Source organism: Spinacia oleracea, chromosome 1 (genome assembly GCF_020520425.1).
Source record: "Spinacia oleracea cultivar Varoflay chromosome 1, BTI_SOV_V1, whole genome shotgun sequence".
Classification (NCBI taxonomy): Eukaryota; Viridiplantae; Streptophyta; class Magnoliopsida; order Caryophyllales; family Amaranthaceae; genus Spinacia; species Spinacia oleracea.
In genome coordinates this window covers 123,603,847-123,625,475 of record NC_079487.1, presented here as the reverse complement: position 1 = coordinate 123,625,475, position 21,629 = coordinate 123,603,847, and the positions used below count along the sequence as shown (strand labels likewise).

General features: G+C 36.2%; 3 protein-coding genes across 3 annotated transcripts; 1 reads left to right on the top strand and 2 right to left on the bottom strand.

The window, feature by feature from the left end:
• The first annotated feature begins 1,320 nt into the window (after positions 1–1,320).
• Positions 1,321–2,704, top strand: LOC110774842 (uncharacterized). The gene is made up of 2 exons (XM_021979433.2): positions 1,321–1,677; positions 2,028–2,704. Exons 1-2 carry the CDS (start codon positions 1,578–1,580, stop codon positions 2,378–2,380), a joined length of 453 nt encoding a protein of 150 aa, XP_021835125.1. The 5' UTR covers positions 1,321–1,577; the 3' UTR covers positions 2,381–2,704.
• LOC110774835 (nucleoside diphosphate kinase 2, chloroplastic-like) lies at positions 2,676–5,389 on the bottom strand. Its single transcript, NM_001426269.1, has 7 exons — positions 4,942–5,389; positions 4,808–4,864; positions 4,590–4,676; positions 3,973–4,053; positions 3,776–3,888; positions 3,611–3,660; positions 2,676–2,963 (listed from the first exon to the last, which is right to left on the bottom strand). Exons 1-7 carry the CDS (start codon positions 5,185–5,187, stop codon positions 2,896–2,898), a joined length of 702 nt encoding a protein of 233 aa, NP_001413198.1. The 5' UTR covers positions 5,188–5,389; the 3' UTR covers positions 2,676–2,895.
• A 6,078-nt stretch (positions 5,390–11,467) lies between these two features.
• On the bottom strand, positions 11,468–18,447 carry LOC110774851 (RNA demethylase ALKBH10B). Its single transcript, XM_021979442.2, has 7 exons — positions 17,730–18,447; positions 13,458–13,588; positions 13,241–13,358; positions 12,837–12,950; positions 12,605–12,720; positions 12,374–12,528; positions 11,468–12,281 (listed from the first exon to the last, which is right to left on the bottom strand). Exons 1-7 carry the CDS (start codon positions 18,250–18,252, stop codon positions 11,792–11,794), a joined length of 1,647 nt encoding a protein of 548 aa, XP_021835134.1. The 5' UTR covers positions 18,253–18,447; the 3' UTR covers positions 11,468–11,791.
• Between the last annotated feature and the right edge of the window lie 3,182 nt (positions 18,448–21,629).

The window sequence follows — 21,629 nt, the reverse complement described above, 5'->3', positions numbered from 1 at the left end:
GGAGATGTCAGTGATGGATGGGTGGTGTTGTAGCTCAAGGAAAGAGAATGCCAATACCTCGGGGTGGGGGGGGTGTGGAATCAATATAGAGAGATTTGGGGAAATGAAGGGGGTAACGGGAATGATTAAAATAGCAATACAAACAACAAAAAAAGGAATTAGCCCTTATGATTTTCTTTCCCTTTCCTAAATACCCCATACCAAACGCCCTTGTTAGCGTGGACTTATGGATTGAGGGAGAACGCCACGCGACATGTACATGTTTGTAGAAACACCTTTTAATATTGCATGCAAATCGAACTTTAGCTGTAACATTTCTGCAAAACAAACTTGTATACCTAGGGTTATCATGGCCCAACAACTAGTTTATTAAAGGAATGGAAAAATAAATCGTTATTTCTTAAAAAAAAAAATCTTTTAAAGGCTAAGAGATAAGAGCATCACCAATGGTGATTGGTGAGTCTATAAGTAGAGCTAAAAGATCTTTCATAAGTACTATTTATTGTTTACTTGTGACCCAATTACATTTTATTTTGTGAGAGTTATTTTAAAACCCCAATATCTAATTGTTAGACTATTTGAAAAAACTCCGTGTTTAATGTTGGATAAACCATTAATATTCATTGATAAAGCCACCAAATTTGAAAACATTTCAAAAAATTACTCAAATTTTATAAATTATTCAAATGGGAGCTTTAACATTATTTTTTCTTCACTTTAGCAACCACTTGAGCTCCCATTGGTAATGATCTAACTTTTAAGGAACAAGTGAAGCCACAAACTTTTTTTAGATAAAAAGAATAAAGAAATCTAATGTCAAATTTTACAAAATTGCCCTGAAATAAGCTCAATGTAGCTTTTTGGGACAACTTAGAAGTGCCCTGAAGTAAACAGTAAACATGCACCAACTCAACCAAATCCAACAATTTTCTACGTACAAGGTAAAAATAACCAATTTTTGTAATCTCATTTACTCAATTAGGACTAATGGTCATACGATTAAGATTTTGACCTAATTCAAATATTAATATGTCTAAGGCTAATTTAGTTGTCATGATAAATTAATCGACAACATACAAAATAAAATATTTGATTCACCCAAATTGTGCTAAATTACTCATAATCTAAATATGACCTATACAATTAAATGACTGATATTGAATCGAAGGGATGTAACTCCCTTGTGTTGTTCCATTCCATATCCCACTCTATCTCATTGCATTCCATTAAATTTATCTAAATTACAATTTTTTAGAATATAATCAATTTATTATAGATAGACCAATGAAAATAGTGGGAGAGGCTGAGGGAGTGAAACATAATCATGGGACAGAGAATTTAAATCGGAATGGAACTATGGAAGGACTTTTTTGAGTTTTGTTTTTCTTATTTTAAAAAAAAAAAATTCAAGAGGGAAAAGAAAGTTTTTGCCCCAAAATTTCAAGTTTCCGCGACAAGTTTCGCGCTATGTAGCTCTTCTACTGCCTCCTTTCCCCTTTCCCTCTTCTTCTTTCCCGTTTCTCCAAACTAAGAGAGAGAAATTGAAGAGAGAGAAAGAAGATATTGCAGAAAACCAGATGTTCGGGAGGATAAGATCTCCGCCGTCAACGGTGGAGTTGTTGGAATTAGAGCGCTTGCCCTCGAAGCTTTTCAAGGACGATTCTCTCTCCATTTATGGTATTTCCTTCATTCTCATCTTTTTGTTGATCTTTTGGGGGCTAAATCTAGGGTTTTTGTTGATGCATCAATTTAATTTTTGAAATGAGGGAAAGGTCATTTTGATTTATTTCAATTTGGTTGATTGATAATCGTGCTTGCAATTGTATCAAGAAAATGAATATTTGACCAATTTCAACTGGTAACAAAGTTTGTAGATCTTTTCAAAGAAAAATGTCTCAAGTTTTCACCAATTCAATAGATACAGAAGTTAAATCATTTTGGTTCTTTCTGGGATTTAACTATTTACCTGCTTCATTTCAGTGGAAATGTGTTGCTTTCTTATTGAGTTGCGCCTTTCTTTGACGCAGAATCGACACTTGCTAAGCTCAAGCAAGGTTCTCAACGTAATTTAAGCCAGGAAACCCAAGTTTCCATGGATTTTGAAGCGAAATCAACTGCTTCGGAGGATTCACACAAGGGTTCGCGGTTGTGTAGCGAACAAGGACTACCTGCTTGCAGTACTGACAGTTCTTGTTCTGGTGTTTCTTCAAGTCCTGATCAGGAACAAAAGATAGGCAGAGAAATCTCAATACGTTATTTGTTTTCCAAGTATACTACTTCAAATAAAAAGGAAAGCTCGACTAGTTACAATGGTGGTTCTTCAGTAAATATGTCTGCCTGTTCGAGTGAGTCTGAATCGTCAGGTTGCTCAAGACTTTAGCTTTGATCATGAGCAGAATACTCAGAATTCTGTGAAACAGTCGACACCAAATGTCCGAGAAGGTGGTAGCATTTTGTTTTGCTGATTAACTTATGATGGTGTGTAAAATGGATGCAACAATAGGGATGATGTTCAGTCTTCTTGTAATGTTCAGTGTTAATACTGTCCTTTCTATTGCCTGATTGGAAATCAGAGTTCTGTTCTCCAATATCAGATGAGTTCTATCCCACTTCACAATGTATTGTTAAATATAATACGGGGTATTCAAAAAAAATGTACTGTTACAATAAATCATAATCTTTAATCACCAGCAATTTTATTTCAGCAGCAACTTGTAATTGATTCAAAAACTTGTGATTGTGAATGTAGATAAATACACATCCTACAGAAATTTTTGCTACAGAATAAGTACATTTGAAGCACACGGAAAAATGCATGTCCCAAGCCAGAACAAATAAAGCCTCAAAGCTGTGCAACACTCTATCAGTAGATTCACAAAATAACGGGTCACAAGATCACTCTCTTAGCCATGGTGCCTGGGCAGGTGTCCATTGGCATATTTCACCTTCTTTAAACCACAGACCTGCAAGTGAATATACAATCGGAGAAGAATTAGAGAAAGCAGTTAGCAGATCAGTAGACAGAGTTGCACTTCATAGTACAAGCAATTTTCAAACAACTCATCAGCAGTCGCAGCAGTGAGTTAAAGGGATTGTATGGTTTCCCTGCCAAGAAATATTCCCAGTCTCTACTTTTTATTAACTAAATAATGTACCCTCATATCAATCCCATTACTAAAAACTTCGGAGGTCAAGATGTATGCAGATGCAAAGCCCCATAACCAATAATTGACTAGGGGAGAGGCCATTGCCACCAAGTTTGCTGAACCTTTTCTCAGAAATTAATTGATTTAAGCAGAAGTTACTGGTTTTCTGATCTCTAATATTTGAATTAATAAACTAGAAATTGAGCTTCTAGTACTTCACTATCCATTCATTAGATTTCAGATGACATCTTATACTTGCCCAGTTTGCAACATACCACAAAATGGAAGTACACCACATAGTAAGAGGTTCGCTGATTAACAAAAACAGATACATCAGATATATTTCGCATTTGACTAGCCACAAAATCACCTAATCAGCTAACTTATACCCATTACCAAACGTTATGGCCATGAAATTAATTCACACAAAATACCGAGTATAAATGAAGAATAGAAGTTCTAACCTATTTCACGCTTGCCATTGTCAGGGCTATCACTTCCATGAACCACATTCCTGCAAGTATTAAGTGGAATTCAGAATAGTACATAGCTAACAATCTCTGAGACCGCAGCATGACTTTACAACTTTAGACATCATGGAAATTTAGTTGAAAGGCTAAGAGACCAACCTCCCCGTTTGAACAGCAAGATCCCCTCTAATAGTTCCAGGTTCAGCTTGAAGAGGATCGGTGGCTCCTATTAGCTTACGTGATGAAGCAACAACTCCAACACCCTCCCAAGCCTAGTATTCATCAATTATCACTACTTATATTCACTCCAACATTGCATTTAAAGAGGATGAGAAAGGTTAATAAATAAATCATACCATACACACAACAGGACCAGAAGTTAGGTATTCGATCAACTTCTGATAAAATGACTTGGCCTTGAGATCCTTGTAGTGCTCCTGTTATATTTTTCCTCAATAAGAACCCACATACACCAGAAATCACCACAATTACCATATAAAAAGACATGCTTTACGTGTTCTCCAGTCATCATCTTCGCAAAATCGCAATGCCAAGGGTTTATTACTTAAGTGGCTTACAATCCTTGAATCCAATTACTCCTATTTGATAACATCCTGTTTTCTCATTTCCCCCCTTCCCTACACACATTTCTTCGTGTTCGAGCCTAAGCTACATACCGCCTAAACAACCAAATTATTACAAAAATTTGGAGGAACATTTTATCATTTTATACCAGAAAAATGTGTTTAACTTACCACAACAAAACCTTGGTTTTTCTTAAGCTCACAAATAAGCAACCAATTCTCATAAATTAGGCATAACCGTAACAAAATCATCAAATTTATTCCAGAAAGAACACCTAAAGTTCTAAGCTAAGCAAATAATGTCCTCATTTCATAAATGAAGCAAGCAAATTCTAATAATGATTTTTTTTTTGAAGGTTAATACAGAATTGAATAAGTTGGAATTATACCTCAGCTAATTCTTTAGGGCATGGATACATCTTCAATCCAATCAATTTAAAACCCTTCTTCTCAAATCTGGAAATTATCTCTCCAACCTGAAAAATTGAATTCCATTAACAAACCATTTCACCAAATCTTCAACCCAATAAAACCCATTATTTTTCTTTTGATTATAAAACAAAATCCATCGCGAATATAAGTTCATTCAATCAAATTACAAACATACAAGGCCACGTTGAACCCCATCTGGTTTAATCATAATGTAAGTCTCCTCAACTTGCTCCTGCAAAAAAAAAAGTAAAAATCAAGAAAGTTTTTTGCTTTTTTATTGAAAAAGATAAATGTTAAAGAGAAACAAACCATGGAAGCGACCAAGTGGGGAAGGAAGATGTGGGGTTTGAAGGATTTTTTTCGAGGGAGTGAGTGAGAGATGAGAGGGCATTTTGTGGAAAAAAGATGGGATTGTGAGTGAAATGCAGCTAATTTTTGCTGGTGGTGGTTGTTGCGGCGGAAGAGGAGGTTCTGGTGGCGGGTGGTGGTGGAGGAGGAGTGAGGTAGTGATGAAATGCAATTGCAAGGGCTGCTCAATCCACTCATTGCTTCCATTCTCTCTCTCTCACCAAACAAACAATGGTGTTGGTGTAATTGGTAAAGATGAGGAGGAATTATTTTTGGGAGGTTTTGTAGGATGGGCTGTGCTAGGATATGGCATATGGGCTTTGCTTTGCTTTGCTTTGCTGCTTACAATCACAACTCACGTTTCATCATTTCATCCCCTCTTGTAGAATGGGCAATGTTAGGATGTGGGCTTTGTTTTGCTTGCTTGTTCACAACTCACATACCACCCCCTTCTTGTACGATGTGATCCGGGTGTAGGGATGTCAGTGGGGCGGGTTTCGCAGGAGACCCGTCCCGCATCCGCCCCAAGTAGGCGGGGATGGAGGTAGGTTTGGCGGGTGATGGGGGCGGGGATGGGTATAAAAATCGTACCCGCCATGGGTGATGGGGCGGGTGTGGATTTTGTGTTGAATCCGCCCCATCCCCGCCCGCCCCGCCTCGTCCCCACTCGTCCCGCCCCAGCCCCACTTGCTCCGCTTCATACCCGCCATGGGTGATGGGGTGAGTTTGGATTTATTTGCATCTTTAGGCGATAATATAAATTTAGGTGAGATTTTTATGTTTTTTGTTTGGATTTTTTTGTTATGATGAGTATTTTTTTCGATTATATAGGTTACTTTAGTCATAGAGTATTTTTTTTCTATAGTTAACTTTGATTACTCCGTATATATGGCAAATGTTTGCTAAATAAGAAAAATTAGGCGGGTATTAGCGCGGGTATGAAGCGGGGATAAGACGGGGATGGATACCCAGTTGGGTGGTGGGGCGGGGATGGATTTTAGCTTACACCCGTTGGGGCGGGGATGGGGATGAATTTTGTACCCGCCATGGGTGATGGGGCGGGAATGGGGATGAAAATTTTAGGTGGGGATGGGGATGGAGGGACCTACATCCGCATCCGCCCCGCCCCATTGACATTCCTATCCGGGTACACTTACAAGCTAGAGTTAGATGTGTGCGAATTTTTTTTTTTTGCAAACCGAGCGAAATTTATCTAATGAACAAAAATATACAACTAGATGCACTTAGTTTAAAATTGACCCGACTGCATAACATGACCCCTTTTACCCGTAGTACCCGTCTTGATCACATCGTCTTTTTTAAGGTGAGTTACGTGAGACCAATACTAGCTCCATTGATACACTCAAACTACGTGTTCTAATAACTCGATGTTACCAAATTAATTATAATATTAATTAATCTAAATCTTATTAGTAAACAAATTCATGTATGCATTAGTTTAATAATAACCTACATGTACACCTAGTAGTATGATCCTCATTTAAAAGAAGAAGGGAAAAAAAAAAAGAAAAAAAAAAAAAAAAGGAAAGCGATCCGATGATTCCGTAATAGAAAAAAAATGTTTGGTATAATTAATTAAGGACATGGACATCAATAGAATCACGCAAAGTATTTAATTACCAATTAATCCCTATAAAATTGTAATTAATTCTATCTAGCTACTTAGCGTACATTAGTCCAAGTTTTTCCCTTTTCTCTTTGAAATTATGCCTTTAGATATCAAATACTACGTTCATGACTATGCAAGAATAAAAACGTCGGGCCATTACTATTCTTTTACTCTCTCAAACACCAATCCTCAAAATTTGCATCAACATAATTTCATAAAACAACCCATGCTCTTAAACCACCTCGATTATTGATTTAAGGGCATTAGTAGCAAATTAACCCCAAGACTTAACACTCATGTGCAAATTAGCCCCTCTATTTTTAATTAAAGCAAATTAACCCCATGTCTTTTGTAATATGTGCAATTAACATTCAGATGAAAATTTCCGCCACGTATAACCTATTTTTTTTTAGTTTAATTAGAATACCGCCATAATTTTTCAATATCACCGGTAAAAACTACTTTATACATGCTTAATTACGTACATAAAATAAATCTACAACTTTAAAAAAAAAAAAAAAAAAAAAAACAGAAGCAGACGAGCATAAATATCTATATATGTTGACCAAGTATATTCACTAAGTGTTCAATTAGGAGTAATAATGTGTTACTCCACTTGATTAAACCTGTCAACCTAGGTAATTTATTTAATTTTTATTATTTTAGTGTGGAGATAATCACAAAGGACAATGCAACAAACTATAAGGACGGGATTCAATCCCAGTTTTTAAGTACCACCGCATCTCCATCCCTTAATAGTTAATACCGATCAATTCAAACTAGAACATACGTTTGGACATCCACTCAACCTAAGTAGATAAAGTTCAATTGAAAAGAAATATCAAATTCTTGTGGTTATATTGTTTTTATATGATGCTAATTTATTTATTTATAAAGGAAAATTAAATCAATAATAAAGAGTAATATGACATAGAGAAATATAAATCTAACAAATACATGATAAATTGAATCAAATAAAAGTTTCCTTCATCAAAACTACGGTCGTTGAATAGATTGTGCACTGTAGAACGCCTCCCACATATAACGCTGGAATATGAGACCTTTTCAGAGAGAGAGGGTCTAACGTTTTGTAATAGCCACGACGATGATTACCACCAATTCATCTGAATGTACTCGAAAAATTGATATCCCTATTGCGATCCCGCATAAAAATTTACCCACAAACTAATTCTACATAAATTCACTACTAACGACAAACCAAACCTACTAAAACTAACTCCATAAGGAGACTAACGAAACGAAAACAGAGGTCACATGGTGAATAAACTATGGTGAATGGACCACATAATATTGCGACAACTAAATGTTGTCGCAACTTGCGACCTTTATCATCACTCTTAACAAATTGTTATACATCAAAACTGTAAATTCTCAGCATAGCTTCCTTTCTGCTTCGAATAAATTCATCCGATTTCTCATTTATATTAATAAAAACTCGAGAAATAACCGGCATTACATTCCTAGGAGCAATGTTATAATTTCCATCTTCAAAATTCTCTTCATGGAAATCTTTATGTTCAACAAATCCTCCTTCCGCCTCTTGGCCTCCATTACTCTTAACACGAACTCGCTTTTTGATCCCCTTTAATTCTTCTAAGCACTTAGAATTTGTAGCTTTCTCTTGATCTTCAAATATTGGATTGTTCTTGAGGGGTTTTGCCTCGTTTTCGGCCTTTCGATCGTTTGTAGCTTTCTCTTGATCATCATATTCATGCTCTTTCTTATATAGAATTGTTAGGATTCTAACAACGAGATTTACATTTACAATGAAATCATATATCCTTTGTAAAATCTGAAAAATCTTGTTCGTTTTCAACATTGTTGAAAAAGATACAAGTTAAATTTGTGTATATATTATGTGGTGATCTTTGTACTCTTTATACTGACATATATTGCAAACCCTTGGATTCTATACTTTGCAGGCAAGTTAACATGTACTCGTGTAGATGCCATCGCAACTAGGTTTGTTGGTAAAGTCGGGAGGGAAGGATAATATCCAAGACTATATGAATCCCGTCCATACCAATTGTTGACCACACTACGTACCAAAAACAATCTCATTAACGACATGCTTTTAATAACGTTATGACATCGTATCATCTCCCGGTGATTTTTGCCGGAAAATATTTTCGGGTTGTAATTTAAAATAGATGTACAAGTTTAAGATTGTAATTGGCAAAATTAGAAATTTCAGATTATAATTGACAAATAGAGAACTTTATTAGGTTGTATTTGACAAATATTAATTCCTTTTTAATAGTATTCCGTATCAATTAAGTTTTTAATTTCCTTAAATTTTTGCACGTAATTTTCTATCTTTGCATGATGACTTGAGTTGGTAACTTTAATTCTAGAAGAATGATGATTATGTCACTACTGACCTCTCAAAAAACTCATATCTAACTATCTATCTATAATAAATAAAGTTCTTAAATTGACTTGGTCCACACTAAATTTATTGTAGACCATGCCTTAAGATAAAGTCAACAACTTATTCCTAATTTATTTTGGCATTTTATTAAGATTATTATGGGAAAAAAATATCAAATTAGTGTCGTTGATACATGTTATGATTGAATAATGTGATTTTAAGTCACAATTAGCTTTTAAAAACATAGGGTTACTATGCTTTAAAAAATGGTTACTATGTCTAAGAATTTTGGTGTTTAATTTATTATAGTTACTATATGAACAATAAAGTTCACTATGATTGTAAAAAAGGTACTACAGAAAACTATTGATTTTGGGTCCACACTAATGTTATTGTGAACCAGGTCCACGCAATACACGTGAGTGTACATAACTACCTAGAATCGGCACACCTTTTCTTAACCGCAAGGAAGGATTATATTCTTTAAAAGAGATTTTTTTACTACTTGGGGAGGTATACCTTCAGCTTACTTTAAGATCTTATATTCCAAAGCTGGAGATTTTATTCAATTTACTTGAGATTGTTGTTAATTTTTATTTTTATTTTATATCACTATGATTTTTCATTCTTTACCACTGGACTTCATAGATTCTTCATGAACCAATATCATACACAAAATTTTGAGCATCACTTCACCCGTGATCCTACCAATTGGTAGAATCATTCAACAACTTGTCTTGTAAATTCTTGGTCGGGCTTGGTTCATTAAGAGTTTGATTGTTCGAACAAGGGCGACGAACTGAGAGAACGGTCCACGTACCCAACGGAGGAGGTACTACACATGAAAGGCCCAACAAACTTGGGTTCTGATACAATGTAAAATTTTAGAGTATATGAAATGAGACTGGACAACCCAATAAGGATGACAAGAGTTCCATCCACTTGTAAAGCTTATAAAGTGATTTTTTTTTCTTTTCTTTTTTCTTCAACGTGGGACACCTTACATGTGGATACAATGAATTCCAATACTCCCTCCGTCCCGGAATACTCGACCCGGTTTGACCGGCACAGAGTTTAAGGGACTTGAATTGACTTATTTAATTTAATAGGTAGTAGCTGATAGTGGGGTATTATTTTAATGTAGTTAGTGGGAAATGTGTGAAGGGGTGGGGTTGGGAGAGAGTAGGGGTTGAATTTTTAATTATTTTTTGTATGGAGTAGGGGGTAGGTAGGTTAATAGGGGTGGAGTGAGAAATAATATAATATTGTTAGAATATTTCCATTTTTAGAAACAGGTCAAGTATTAAGGGACGGCCCGATAAGGAAAACAGGTCAAGTATTCCGGGACGGAGGGAGTACTTTATAACATTTAGAGTTTGAAATCAAGGTTGAACAATGTTAAATCAAACGTACTACTCCTTTCGACTCACTTGTATCCCTACTCTTAACGAGGTTGGCATACAAGCTAGGTTAAACTTGATTGACATTAAGAGATCCCAATTCATCAGAAGAGCCCTCCCTAAGCTAAATTTTGGCGATTTTCCAAACATACTTTCATTGACAACTTGCATCTTATCCCCCCATCTTCTTTCTCCAACATGCACACATGCATAGCATGCAACACCTATAAAGCAATTTTAATTACCATACGTAACGTACGTGCCTATAAAAAAGTTGTACACTCCAATCTTAATTAGACAAGTCCAAAAGAAGGCACCAAAAGGGAATTGAATTTCCTCTTCTATTTTCATTGAGTTCAATTAGTGGTCCAAAGGTGCTACAACAAATGGAGACGAGGCAACCATGAATATGAACAACACATAGTGCTCCTCATAAGATGGACCTAATCGAAAGGTATGTCATTATCAGAATAATGTTACCATCAAACACCAAATTCCCTACCAATCTTAATGATTTGAGTTACTCTACAATCTTTTGTTTGCTACAATTTCGTGGGCCACGGCAAACATATTCCCTAACACCCTCTACATTCATCTTATTAGCTTTCACTTTAGTGGCACAAAGATGTGTCGGTTCCAATTTGAGTTTAGGATGGCCGACTTGGTTTTGATTTCAGTGTAAATTATTGTTCGTATAATTTCACGGGACACCATTAGTACGGATGATATATGGGTCAATATCCCGCCTTCATGTCCATCCTATCAGACTCTACCCTAATTTAAAGATACGATCTTCATTCTTTATGTACGCCCAAATTACCTATTAGTGTATTACCTAAAGTTCTAAGGAGCTATTTTGAGTCAAGTTTCGATGAAGTCAGTTGGTCAATTTGATTTAACCTGAATTGAACTGAATAAATCAAAATCTGGTTGAAGAAGTTGTCCGGGGAATTCATCAATATCCGGCGAAGTTACCGTGAATATTGGTTTCCATGGCTTACTTTGATTACTACAAAAAACATAAGGGGGTGGGGGAACTGAAATGTGCAACCTGAAAAAAAGGGGTGAAAGCCAATGCTCAGAAATATAGATACAAAATCCCGCCATTGATACAGACTCGATCACCCAAACTCAACTCTGAATACTCAAACTCAATGCTTTTTAAACCCACCAAAAGCCCTACCCGAAAACCATTGCAGAAATTAACAAAGGGTACAAAAGAACAATGACTACTACATTACCTAAATCTAATCGAAAAAAGGATAACCAATCCAAATAAAAATGACTAAAGATCGATCGAGTCGGCATAAGCAGCATCGTATACCTTGTTTGTACAATTTGCTGCCCGAATTTTAACTTCCATAAAATTAATCATCACATGACATGACATCACATAATCCTTCCTTCCACACCAGGGTCTGACATGGTATCTGAAACATGATCTTCAACCCTTGAGAATGAAAGGTATCTTCCCTTTTGTGCTCTTGGTGGGAGATGTTTTGCTGGTTTCCTTGACCCAACTGTCCATGGCAAGAACACTCCTGTACCACCACGTGGCATTCTTCTTGGGTTCATTATAACAGGACGCATTGGAGCTAACATTACTACTGGTGCTTGCATAACACCCCATTTTGGTATCATATCCATCGTATTGTTATCTCCATTATTATTATTGGTTAATAATGTTTGCGGGTTTGCCATTTGGCGTTGCCACAGTGTCATGGCTTGATGTGGTACATGACTCATTGCTGTTGAATGCTGGTTCTGGAGACTGTCAGGACGGACTCTTGAGAATGTTATGCTTACCCTTTTGCTTGCTGATGTACACATCACATGTCTTGCCATGTCAGCACTGTTGTTCCTCATCACTAGAAGTGACCTGCATATGTCATCAACCCAACTCAATCAGACTCTATCACTCACAGATAATTGGATAATCATTGTGGTACGTACAACTGATAAAAGACTTACCCTTGTTTCACAGAAAGCATGAGTTGCCCTTTGTAGTTGCCATCACCATCATTCACAAGGGTACGTCCAAATGCCATTGTTGATTCAGAGAGTATTAGACTACAAAGAGGTTGGTCCAAATGAGGTGGCTTAAGGAAGGGCTGAGAATATTCTCCCTGAAAACCACATAATTTCAGTCATAGTGTACCACAGGGTATCTGGAACATATGCAAAAAACTTGACAAGTTTTACCTCATCGAAAAAGTTTATGATGCAACCATTAGGTTTTCTGTTCTCTGGTAATACTTGCCACTGAACGAGGTGATCAATAACGCTATGAAGAAAAGCTGGTATATGTTCGATATTAGCTGCATATATCGACAGAAAATGCCCTCATTAACATAAGATTGGTGAATTTTGCAGAGCTCAGGACTACTGCCTTAGTAAGAAAATGTATGTACCAACTATTAAATCTCATTCTTACTCTTTTGCTGCTGAGTTATCTCCTCTTTTATTTGTCCAAATATTGGGACACCAAGCTGAATCTGCTCCCTTTTGTTAGCCTTCATCTGTTTGTTGAACAACATGTATGTTTCACCTGCATTTAAAAGAACTACTTAGCACCCAAACAAATGAGAAAGCCGCTATAACTGTTACACTTTCAGACTTCTAGAGATTTAGTTTAGTTTCCCAAGTGACCCAAAGTAACTGTTTGTGAATCAATGCTAGTGATAACATAACCCGAAACAGTTGAGCAAGTTATTTGTGAAGACAGGAGAAAATTGGAAGGGTAAAATCACATATATCCATAACAAATACACTACTAAATCTTAGTAACAAACTGCTTTATGATTCTACAGAAAACAGAGAAGTTGGTGGAAACAATACCTAAGAGTTCACCATTTTGTCCAGAAACACGGAGCTCGTCCACGAAATCATTGATCTTAGAAAGCTCTTGATCAGTAAATATGTTTTCGTACATCTTCAGGCCTTTAACGACATTTACCTGTCAATTACAGCTTTGTATCAGAAACATATTCAAAACTTTATGGAGTAACACCATAATGTACAAGTAATAATGTTCAACTTCGACAGAAGAACTCGCCATGTGCCCTTTCACTGGCTCCTTGGCTACGAAACCTTTTGTCAATTTGATCTGCTCACGACGAGAAGCACAGTCTTCATGATTTTCACAAATTTCAATGTGATCAAGAATTGGCTGTACTTCTTGAGAACCTGCATTCAAATATAAAATCACAACATATACTGATAAGAATTCATAAGAATATGTAATCAGAACACTACAGAAAGAACAATATTGGTCCATATGAGCTGAAACTGACATCATGGCAATACGAAATCATCACTCATGCGAAAAATAACAGAGATTCATAAACCTTGTTAATAAATAGTTATTAATACACTAATTTAAGTTACAGCCATTTTAGTACACTTTGTTCTTAATAAAACAATGTCTTCTTCTTTCATTAAACTTTAAGTTAACTTATTAGTGTATCGAATTAAATTCAGAAAGTGTTCATATCCATGTTCGACCATACGAAATACGGTGTGATTACTTTGAACTGTACGATAACAGTCATGTCACTAAACCATTGTGTAATACGGAGTGGTAGTTAGACAACTAACAAGAGGCAGAAAGGCACACTTGTCAAAACTCAAAAGGTACTCAGTATTTACTAATTACGCCCCCCTGTTTATAAAACGCAGACCAACAGAACCCTTTTGAATGCAGAGAAAAAATCAGTTCCCACGTCATAAATAGAATATTCAGACATTTATTACCAATTGACACATGTTTGGGATCTGAAAATGTACTTTTTCCAACATTTTAAAATTTCCCAAATTTTCACAATTTGAATTAAAAAGTCTTTCTTGTTGAAGGAATCAAAAGTGTGTACAGAAATGGAATCTAAAATGTCAAACATCAAAGGGTCAAACAAATGCATAAATGCGCTGCCAATTAATCAAAAGTGTTATGATTAACACGAAAACAGAATACGGTGTACAACCAAGACTGGTTGAAAGATCCAACGGCCCGTAAAACCCGCCGCCCAAATTCGTTGATAAGGAGCACACATCTCAATCCTGATGCCCCCACAAAAGAAGAATTTGATTTTTTTTTTATTTCCGAAACTAACCCTACTCTAACAGTCTTACCCCCTACTCTGAACTCTGAAATTTTGTACCACAAAGCGTCATGTCCCACGACCAACCTCGGTGTTTGTGAAATATTTGATCCTATACCTCGGGAGTTGGTTTAACGGGTGTATTCGTATACAACGGGTTATACGATTATAATACTCCGTAGCTCCTAGAAAGGGATAGGGATACGGGGATACGGAAAAACAGAAATCAATTGTAGGTACCATAGGGCGATAAGCTTGTAAATACATTTCGCAGTCAAGTGGTGTGCATACGACAGGTTGTAAAAACGATTAGAGTCATATTTTTGTTATATCCGTCAACCATATATATACTAGCTCTACATACAACAAGGGTTTGATTTAAAAACATATACGAAATAATACTTAGTCAATAATTGGTTGGTTATTTTTTGGTCTTTTTATTAGTATCTTTTGCAAATTTAATTGTCTTTTAAATTAATTTAATAATATTTATAAAATTTAGTGTAACTAAACCAGTCACATTAATTCACATTTATAGAATGTGGTTTTGCTAAACGAATTGCATTATCCTTAATCGTCTACTCCTATAAAATTTGGTGCAGCTAAACAAGTTGCATACAAATGTACAATGCACCTGCACTTAGTGAATAATAAATATTAGCCCACCGAACTTCTTTTGCCTAAAGATGTACACCTAACGAATGAGGCCAACAATATTGAAGGGCATTACTACCTCATCTATGAATTATGATCCAGCAAAGCAAAACACTAGGAAAGTAGGAAGGTCCTAATACGGGACCATTAAAGCATCAATCCGTGGACTATGGACCGTGGTGCACATAGAGCATGGTGCACCAAAAGAACAATGTGCATAAACAAAAGAACATGACACTACGGTAAAAGAACATTCGATATAATATTTCACTTTTTGTAATAAAAATAATATATTATTTTACTATTTATAAAAAACCTAAATAAAAAAAATACTCATGTTTTTTTCTCGTAACCCGATGTTCTTGCAATTATATACTAGTGTTCTTAAGGTGCACCATGCTCTATGTGCACCATGGTCCACCTTCTAAATTGCGTTAAAGCATGGATGCTTCGGAATCTCTTTTCATGAAACGCCATCTAACTACTTATACCTTATTATTATTATTATTATTATTATTATTATTATTATTATTTTGCTCCTCACAATCCCATTTTAGCATTTCTATGCATTACATCCGCATAAAACCTTAAACCTTTAACATTTTACGATAAATATAATTTATTTATTACGCCGCTTAAACAACAAATTTTAATTGGTTATTCATGATCATAAATATCATATTTTCTTTTTATAGATAACTTTATTCGATTCTCTTCTATAGAAAGATCTTTTAAAACAAAAAGAAAAACAACAGCTTTACTAAAATTGTCTTCTTTTTGGTAGGTCGTATAGTGGATGTTATAAAACTTTTACATTAATATTAAAAATTATACTTTTCAAGTTTTATATGTACAAAATAATTCAAAATTAAAACTAGGATCAATGCTCGCCTTGATTAAATAATTTTGATGTACTTTGAGATGGCATTAGTTGACTATAGTCCATTATGTTTATGTCTACAGAACAAACTAATTAATCAAGTTAGAGGATGTTTACTATACAACCGGATTACACTTAAATCTTGTGAGGCACAATTAATGCGATGTTATGAGTAGTATAAGCAAACATACAAATAAGTAACACTTGTTATATGCTACCCCATATATATGTAGTACAAGATAGTACATGACATTTTGTATCTTAGCTTCCCTAATAATTTATCCTAATGTGTGGTTGGGTTTAAGAGCTGGTGGTTTCATTTTAAGTGGTTGTTAAGACTTCAAAGGAGTCTCTACAGTCTAGATTCTTCATATTCTTCCTAGTGTTAATCAATTCAATTGTCTAAAAAAGGAAAGCCAAATTATTATTTATTCCGAATGAACCATAAAGATTTTTGAAATAAAAAGAAGTGAGGATATTCGAACTCATAACTTGTCATACATATTACACAGTCTCTTAATTTTACTAGCGAACACTTCTGATGGGATGCCCAAATTATTAAATTAAACATGTGTGTTACCGTTTCCGCTAACAAACAACCTCTAGCCGGCCAAAAACATCATTATTATTAATGGTACTATTTCATTTTGTGTTGTGATCTCGCATTCAATTTCGGATCTCTGAATCCCAATTATTTAAAAAGTAAATTAATAATATGTTTAAATTAATTGAATTTCCCTGCCACACTTTGTGACGTACTTGCCTACTGATTAATAAATTAATACGTACTTTTTTGTTTTATTAATGACATAATTAAACGTTAATTAATCGACGAGCTGTCCAATGTGAAGGCAGATTATTCAACGCCAAACGAGACGATGATTAGTGGTATAAAGGTAGGTTTGTTATGTACACGTCAGCTATTTCACGGTTGTACTTTCTTATACACGCCAAATTAGCATAAAGCTAGAGAAAATAATTTAAAACACCTGAAAATTATTACTGTGTTTTTAGGAAAATATATTAAACACAAAGGAAACAGTCCGTTCAGTAGACACTAATGTATTAAAAATACTGTTTACATAATAATTTCAAATAACTTTGTTAGGAAAGTCGTTATCAATGGCTACAAATGTACTGAGTATTATGGAAATCTTTTGTCCCGTAAATTTTATTTATCATTTACCATATACCGTTTGTAAAAATATAAGGAAAGAAAAACATCTGAAAATGAACAAGAATTACCATAATCATTGTTTAGTACGTATTCTCTTTTTAACGACCTTTGCCAATATCAAACCGAGGCGTAACACTTTAACAACTAACACGTTAATATCGATGCAAAATAAGTTTAATGATCAGTAAACTCCCATAAGGTTGTGAATTTATTTATTTTTTGTGCTAATTTTTCTAGAAAAGGAAACTATAATTTGTATAGAAAAAAATCAGCAATTCGGGATCAGATCTCGGTTTTTCTATTTATAAAAGATTACGCTTTTTTATATTCGGAAATTGAAATTTCAAAAGGCAACAAATTGCAAATATCTCGTGTAACTTGTACAAAAATTAACAAAAACAAGCATCACACAAAAAGAATATCCGAATTTCAGTTCGTGAAATCCGTTAAAGATACAAAACAAATAAATAAAAAGATTTAAAATTTAGATGGAAAAAATGAAAGTTTGTTTGGACTTACCTGTGTCAGTGATTTCACTATCAGGTGAATCTTCGCCTTCACTGCTCACACAACCATTACCAACACCATTACATTTAACACCGTCACTATCAATCGCCACCTCTTTGTCCACCTCCACCTCCACCACGACTTCTTCCTTCTCTTCCACCGTCACCACCTCCATCGCCGCAACTTTCTCTCTCCTCGCCGCGGCTTTCCGAAGCTCATGAGCCACATCAGAAATAGTGAAATACTTCTGCATCTGAAGCACAGGGATCCAGTTCAGCCTCCTCCTATGAACAGCAGCGAAAACGGCTTCGTAATCCGCAGGAATATCGGCACCTCCACCAACACCCCCGGTGATCTGGACAAGGTGGTGGCATAAGGCGTCGATGATCGCGTTCGCCGCCGCGAACTCGCCTCTGTACCATTCGATCACCTTGTCCTTCTGTGCCGGTGTAAGAATTCCGGTACCGGTAAATGCCGGTGATATAGCCGGAGCTACATCGGAGGACGGTGACAGTGGTCCCGCCGCCGGTGACATTTGTTTCACTCTGTTTTTAACTTTTTTGTTAAAACACAGCGTTTTGGTCGTGATTAGGGGTTGAAATTTAATTAATTAATTTAATTATTGGCCGGAATGTTGGAAATGTTTAAAAGGAAAAGTTGAAAGGCAAATGGCGAGAAGGGTTTGGTGGGATGTTGTATGATGTTTTGAGTTCTTTTTCTCTCATTTTTCAGGGTTTTGGGGGGTTTTATATACCGGAGTTTTTTTTATTTATTTTTAGTTTTACTTTTGTCTGTAAAAGTGGGGTCAGGGAGTTACATGTCAAATTTGGAAAGGTCGTGACGTGGCCTATAATTTTAAGGACGTGCCTTTGTTTATTATTATTTTTAATAATTATTTTATTTTTTCGTTTGGGGTGGAAGAGGAAGGTTCGCTAAATAAAGCTTGGCTTTTGAGGGGAAGGTAAGGAGGTAATGGAAGTTACGGAAGTGTCCTTACTCTAAAGGGTGGGTCTACTATTTTTTGGATGATTGATTATTAATTTTATCGGTTTTTTCATGAAATACCCCTGAGGTTTGCAAAAACGCATCAAATACCCTCGCGTCTTTTGAATCACATAATATACCCCTATTTTTACGTACTGTTCATGAGATACACCTTTGAGTTAACGGCGTTAGTCTGCCGTTAGTCGCGTTTTACTATTTTGCCCTTAAAACATGTTAAAATTCCCAAAGAAATCTCAACCATTTTCTCTATCTTTTTCTCTCTCCTCTCTGATGTTCTTCCTCCGGCTCTCTGGTCGCCGGCGGCATCCGATCTCCGCTATTTTTTCGCCGGCGGAGGCCGATCTCTGGTCGCCGGCAAGCCTAACCCACGATTTTGAAGTATAGTGGCTACTACAAATAGGGGCAAGATGTTGGTGATCCTCGTGACCAGATTCCAAACCCAAATTATTTTCTCTCTCCTTATCAAGTAAAGCTCTACAAAGCTTCTTCTCTTTCCTTTGATAATTATAATTGCCCAGTAGAAGGAAGTTTCTCATTGGGTTTGAATTAGGGATGGGTTTCGGGTCTTCTGGCGAGGGATCGACAAATTTCGCCGGATTTTGATCGGTGGTTTGGTTGTGATTCTTGGGTTTGTTGTTGATTAGTTCTTTTGATTACAAATTGGCGTTTGATTTCTAGGCTTTTTTTATTTGGTTTGATTCGCCTGTTGAATGTGATGTGGTTATTGCAGTGCCTGATTCTGGGGTTGTTGCTGCTCTTGGGGATGCTGAGAAAGCTGGTGTGCCCTTTCAAAAGGGTTTGATTAGGTCCCATTATATGGGGAGAACCTTTATCGAGCCTTCACAGAGGATTAGGGACTTTGGTGTGAAACTTAAGTTGGCGCCGGTGAAGGCTGTTTTAGAGGGGAAGAGGGTTGTGATTTTGTTGACGATGGCTTGACTGGAGTTATTGCCCCCATTGATGGTGCTTGGGTTCAAGGCCCTAGGTATCGTAAAGCAGATGAAGTTGCTGGTCATTTGTAGTAGCCATTTCAGATAACAACTTGATGATGATGATTTCTACAGTTTTGATTTCTATATACTCTTTGGTTGTGCTTTCTAGTTGAAATTGGTTATATTTCACCCTTGAATTCATCATGGCAGTCATGTTCCTTTCTTTTTCTTGTAATTTTGATCTCATTTTATTAGAGTGAGCTAAAGTCAGTTGATTATTAGCACTTCCCTGCTAAGTTGTTGCCCCACCTTGCTGTATCTATGGGATATGAAACTAGTCGGTTATTGTTTTTCTGTGAATTCAAGCCCAGAGGTGATGGTGAACTAATATAGAAATGAACCACTATGATTTGGTTTTCCGATTAATGTTTGTGGGTGGTGATTGTGTAGACGCCCCCCTTTTATTTCCATTGCTGGTCAAACAAAGTGTGATATTTTAGGTGAAAGATTTGAGTGACAATATTTTCTACGGTTTTTTCATGATATGCCCATGAGGTTTCACGAAATTCACCAAATACCCCTACGTGTTTCAAAATACATAATATACCCCTATTTAAACTTATTTTGCACCAAATACCCTTGAACTTAACGACCGTTAATGTTCCGTTAGTGTTATTTTACCTTTATACCCTTACTCATCCAATATTCTACAATTCACTTAAAAATAAAAAAAAATAAAAAAACACTTCTTCTCTTCTCTCCTCTCCTGTTCCTAGACCCATTCATCTTCATCCCAGATTCCCAATTTCCTATTTCATCATCTTCTTCACTCCATTTTCTCACTCCTGCCATTTTTGCTCTGTTAAAAAACAATAATATGTCTAGCCCATTGATTAGCACTAACCCCAACACGAATCCGTACCCGCCTCCTGATTCGAATCCAACCTTAAACCCATATCCTCCTCCGAGTCCTGGGTCTAATCTGGTAATGTTGCCGCCACCGCCATCTCCATTGATTTCGCCACCGCCATTGTCAGCTACAGTTTCTAGGGTTTCGATTCATAATGTTCAGAACCATATTTGGGAGGCGGCTACATCGTATATTTGCTCGGGTTGATTGTTGGAGGAGAGAGTTTGTTGATTTGTTGTTATTTTGGGGATGGCTTTGAATTTTTTGCATCGGATCTTTCCGGTCCATCTTCCTAAAGAGAATATGGTTCATGGTGGTTCAGAGGATAGGGACATTCGTGAATTGTTGCCTGCTGATCCTTTTGGGATGGATATTAGCTCCACATTAACCGCCATTACGGGGTGGCTTGAAGATCTAGGAGCTGATTATGGTGCTTATTGTAAAGGGGATTACCCTCTTTTCGCTGGATGGAATTTCTGGTGGAATAACACGCCTATGGAATTCCAGAAGTTCCCAAAAAAAAAATAAGTGTGATGATAGGATACTAAAAGATGTCTGGGATAATAGTTATTTCCCTGCAGAGGAATTTTGGCGTCCTACCATTGGTTCTGCAGATAATGATAGCATTTACAAGATTGATTGTCATTGTAAGATTACTAAAGATGATGGGTACCTTCAAGAGGTAGAATTTGGACATATGGTGAATGATGGAGGTGTCTGTTTCAATTGTCCCTTGGATGGTGTTGAGTTTGGTACTGGTAATGACAGCTTCAACAGGGAAGATGATATTTGCGGGATGAGTATCGATATGGCTGTTGTTACTGAAGATATATCGGAGCCTCCTCACCCAGCCTTAACCTATGCTCTTCACTATTTGGGTATTTGGTGCAAACAAATTTACAAATAAGTGTATATTGTGCAAAAAGTTTATAAATATGTGCAATTGGTGAATTATAAACATGACTTAACGGAGGACTAACGGAAAGTCAAAATAAGGGTATTTGGTGAACAGTATGAAAAAAATAGGGGTATATTATGTACTTTGAAACACGCAGGGGTATTTGG

Bases quoted from the DNA above. Each gene is read 5' to 3' on its own strand.
- LOC110774842 (XM_021979433.2), top strand. From the start codon at position 1,578: ATGTTCGGGAGGATAAGATCTCCGCCGTCAACGGTGGAGTTGTTGGAA. The intron at 1,678-2,027 runs GTATTTCCTTCA...TCTTTGACGCAG, and splicing joins CGATTCTCTCTCCATTTATG to AATCGACACTTGCTAAGCTC.
- LOC110774835 (NM_001426269.1), bottom strand. From the start codon at position 5,187: ATGGAAGCAATGAGTGGATTGAGCAGCCCTTGCAATTGCATTTCATCA. The intron at 4,054-4,589 runs GTATAATTCCAA...AAAATATAACAG, and splicing joins GCCCTAAAGAATTAGCTGAG to GAGCACTACAAGGATCTCAA. The intron at 3,661-3,775 runs GTTGGTCTCTTA...TAATACTTGCAG, and splicing joins CTTGCTGTTCAAACGGGGAG to GAATGTGGTTCATGGAAGTG.
- LOC110774851 (XM_021979442.2), bottom strand. From the start codon at position 18,252: ATGTCACCGGCGGCGGGACCACTGTCACCGTCCTCCGATGTAGCTCCG. The intron at 12,951-13,240 runs GTATTGTTTCCA...TTTTAAATGCAG, and splicing joins ACAAAATGGTGAACTCTTAG to GTGAAACATACATGTTGTTC. The intron at 12,721-12,836 runs GTAAGAATGAGA...CGATATATGCAG, and splicing joins GATAACTCAGCAGCAAAAGA to CTAATATCGAACATATACCA.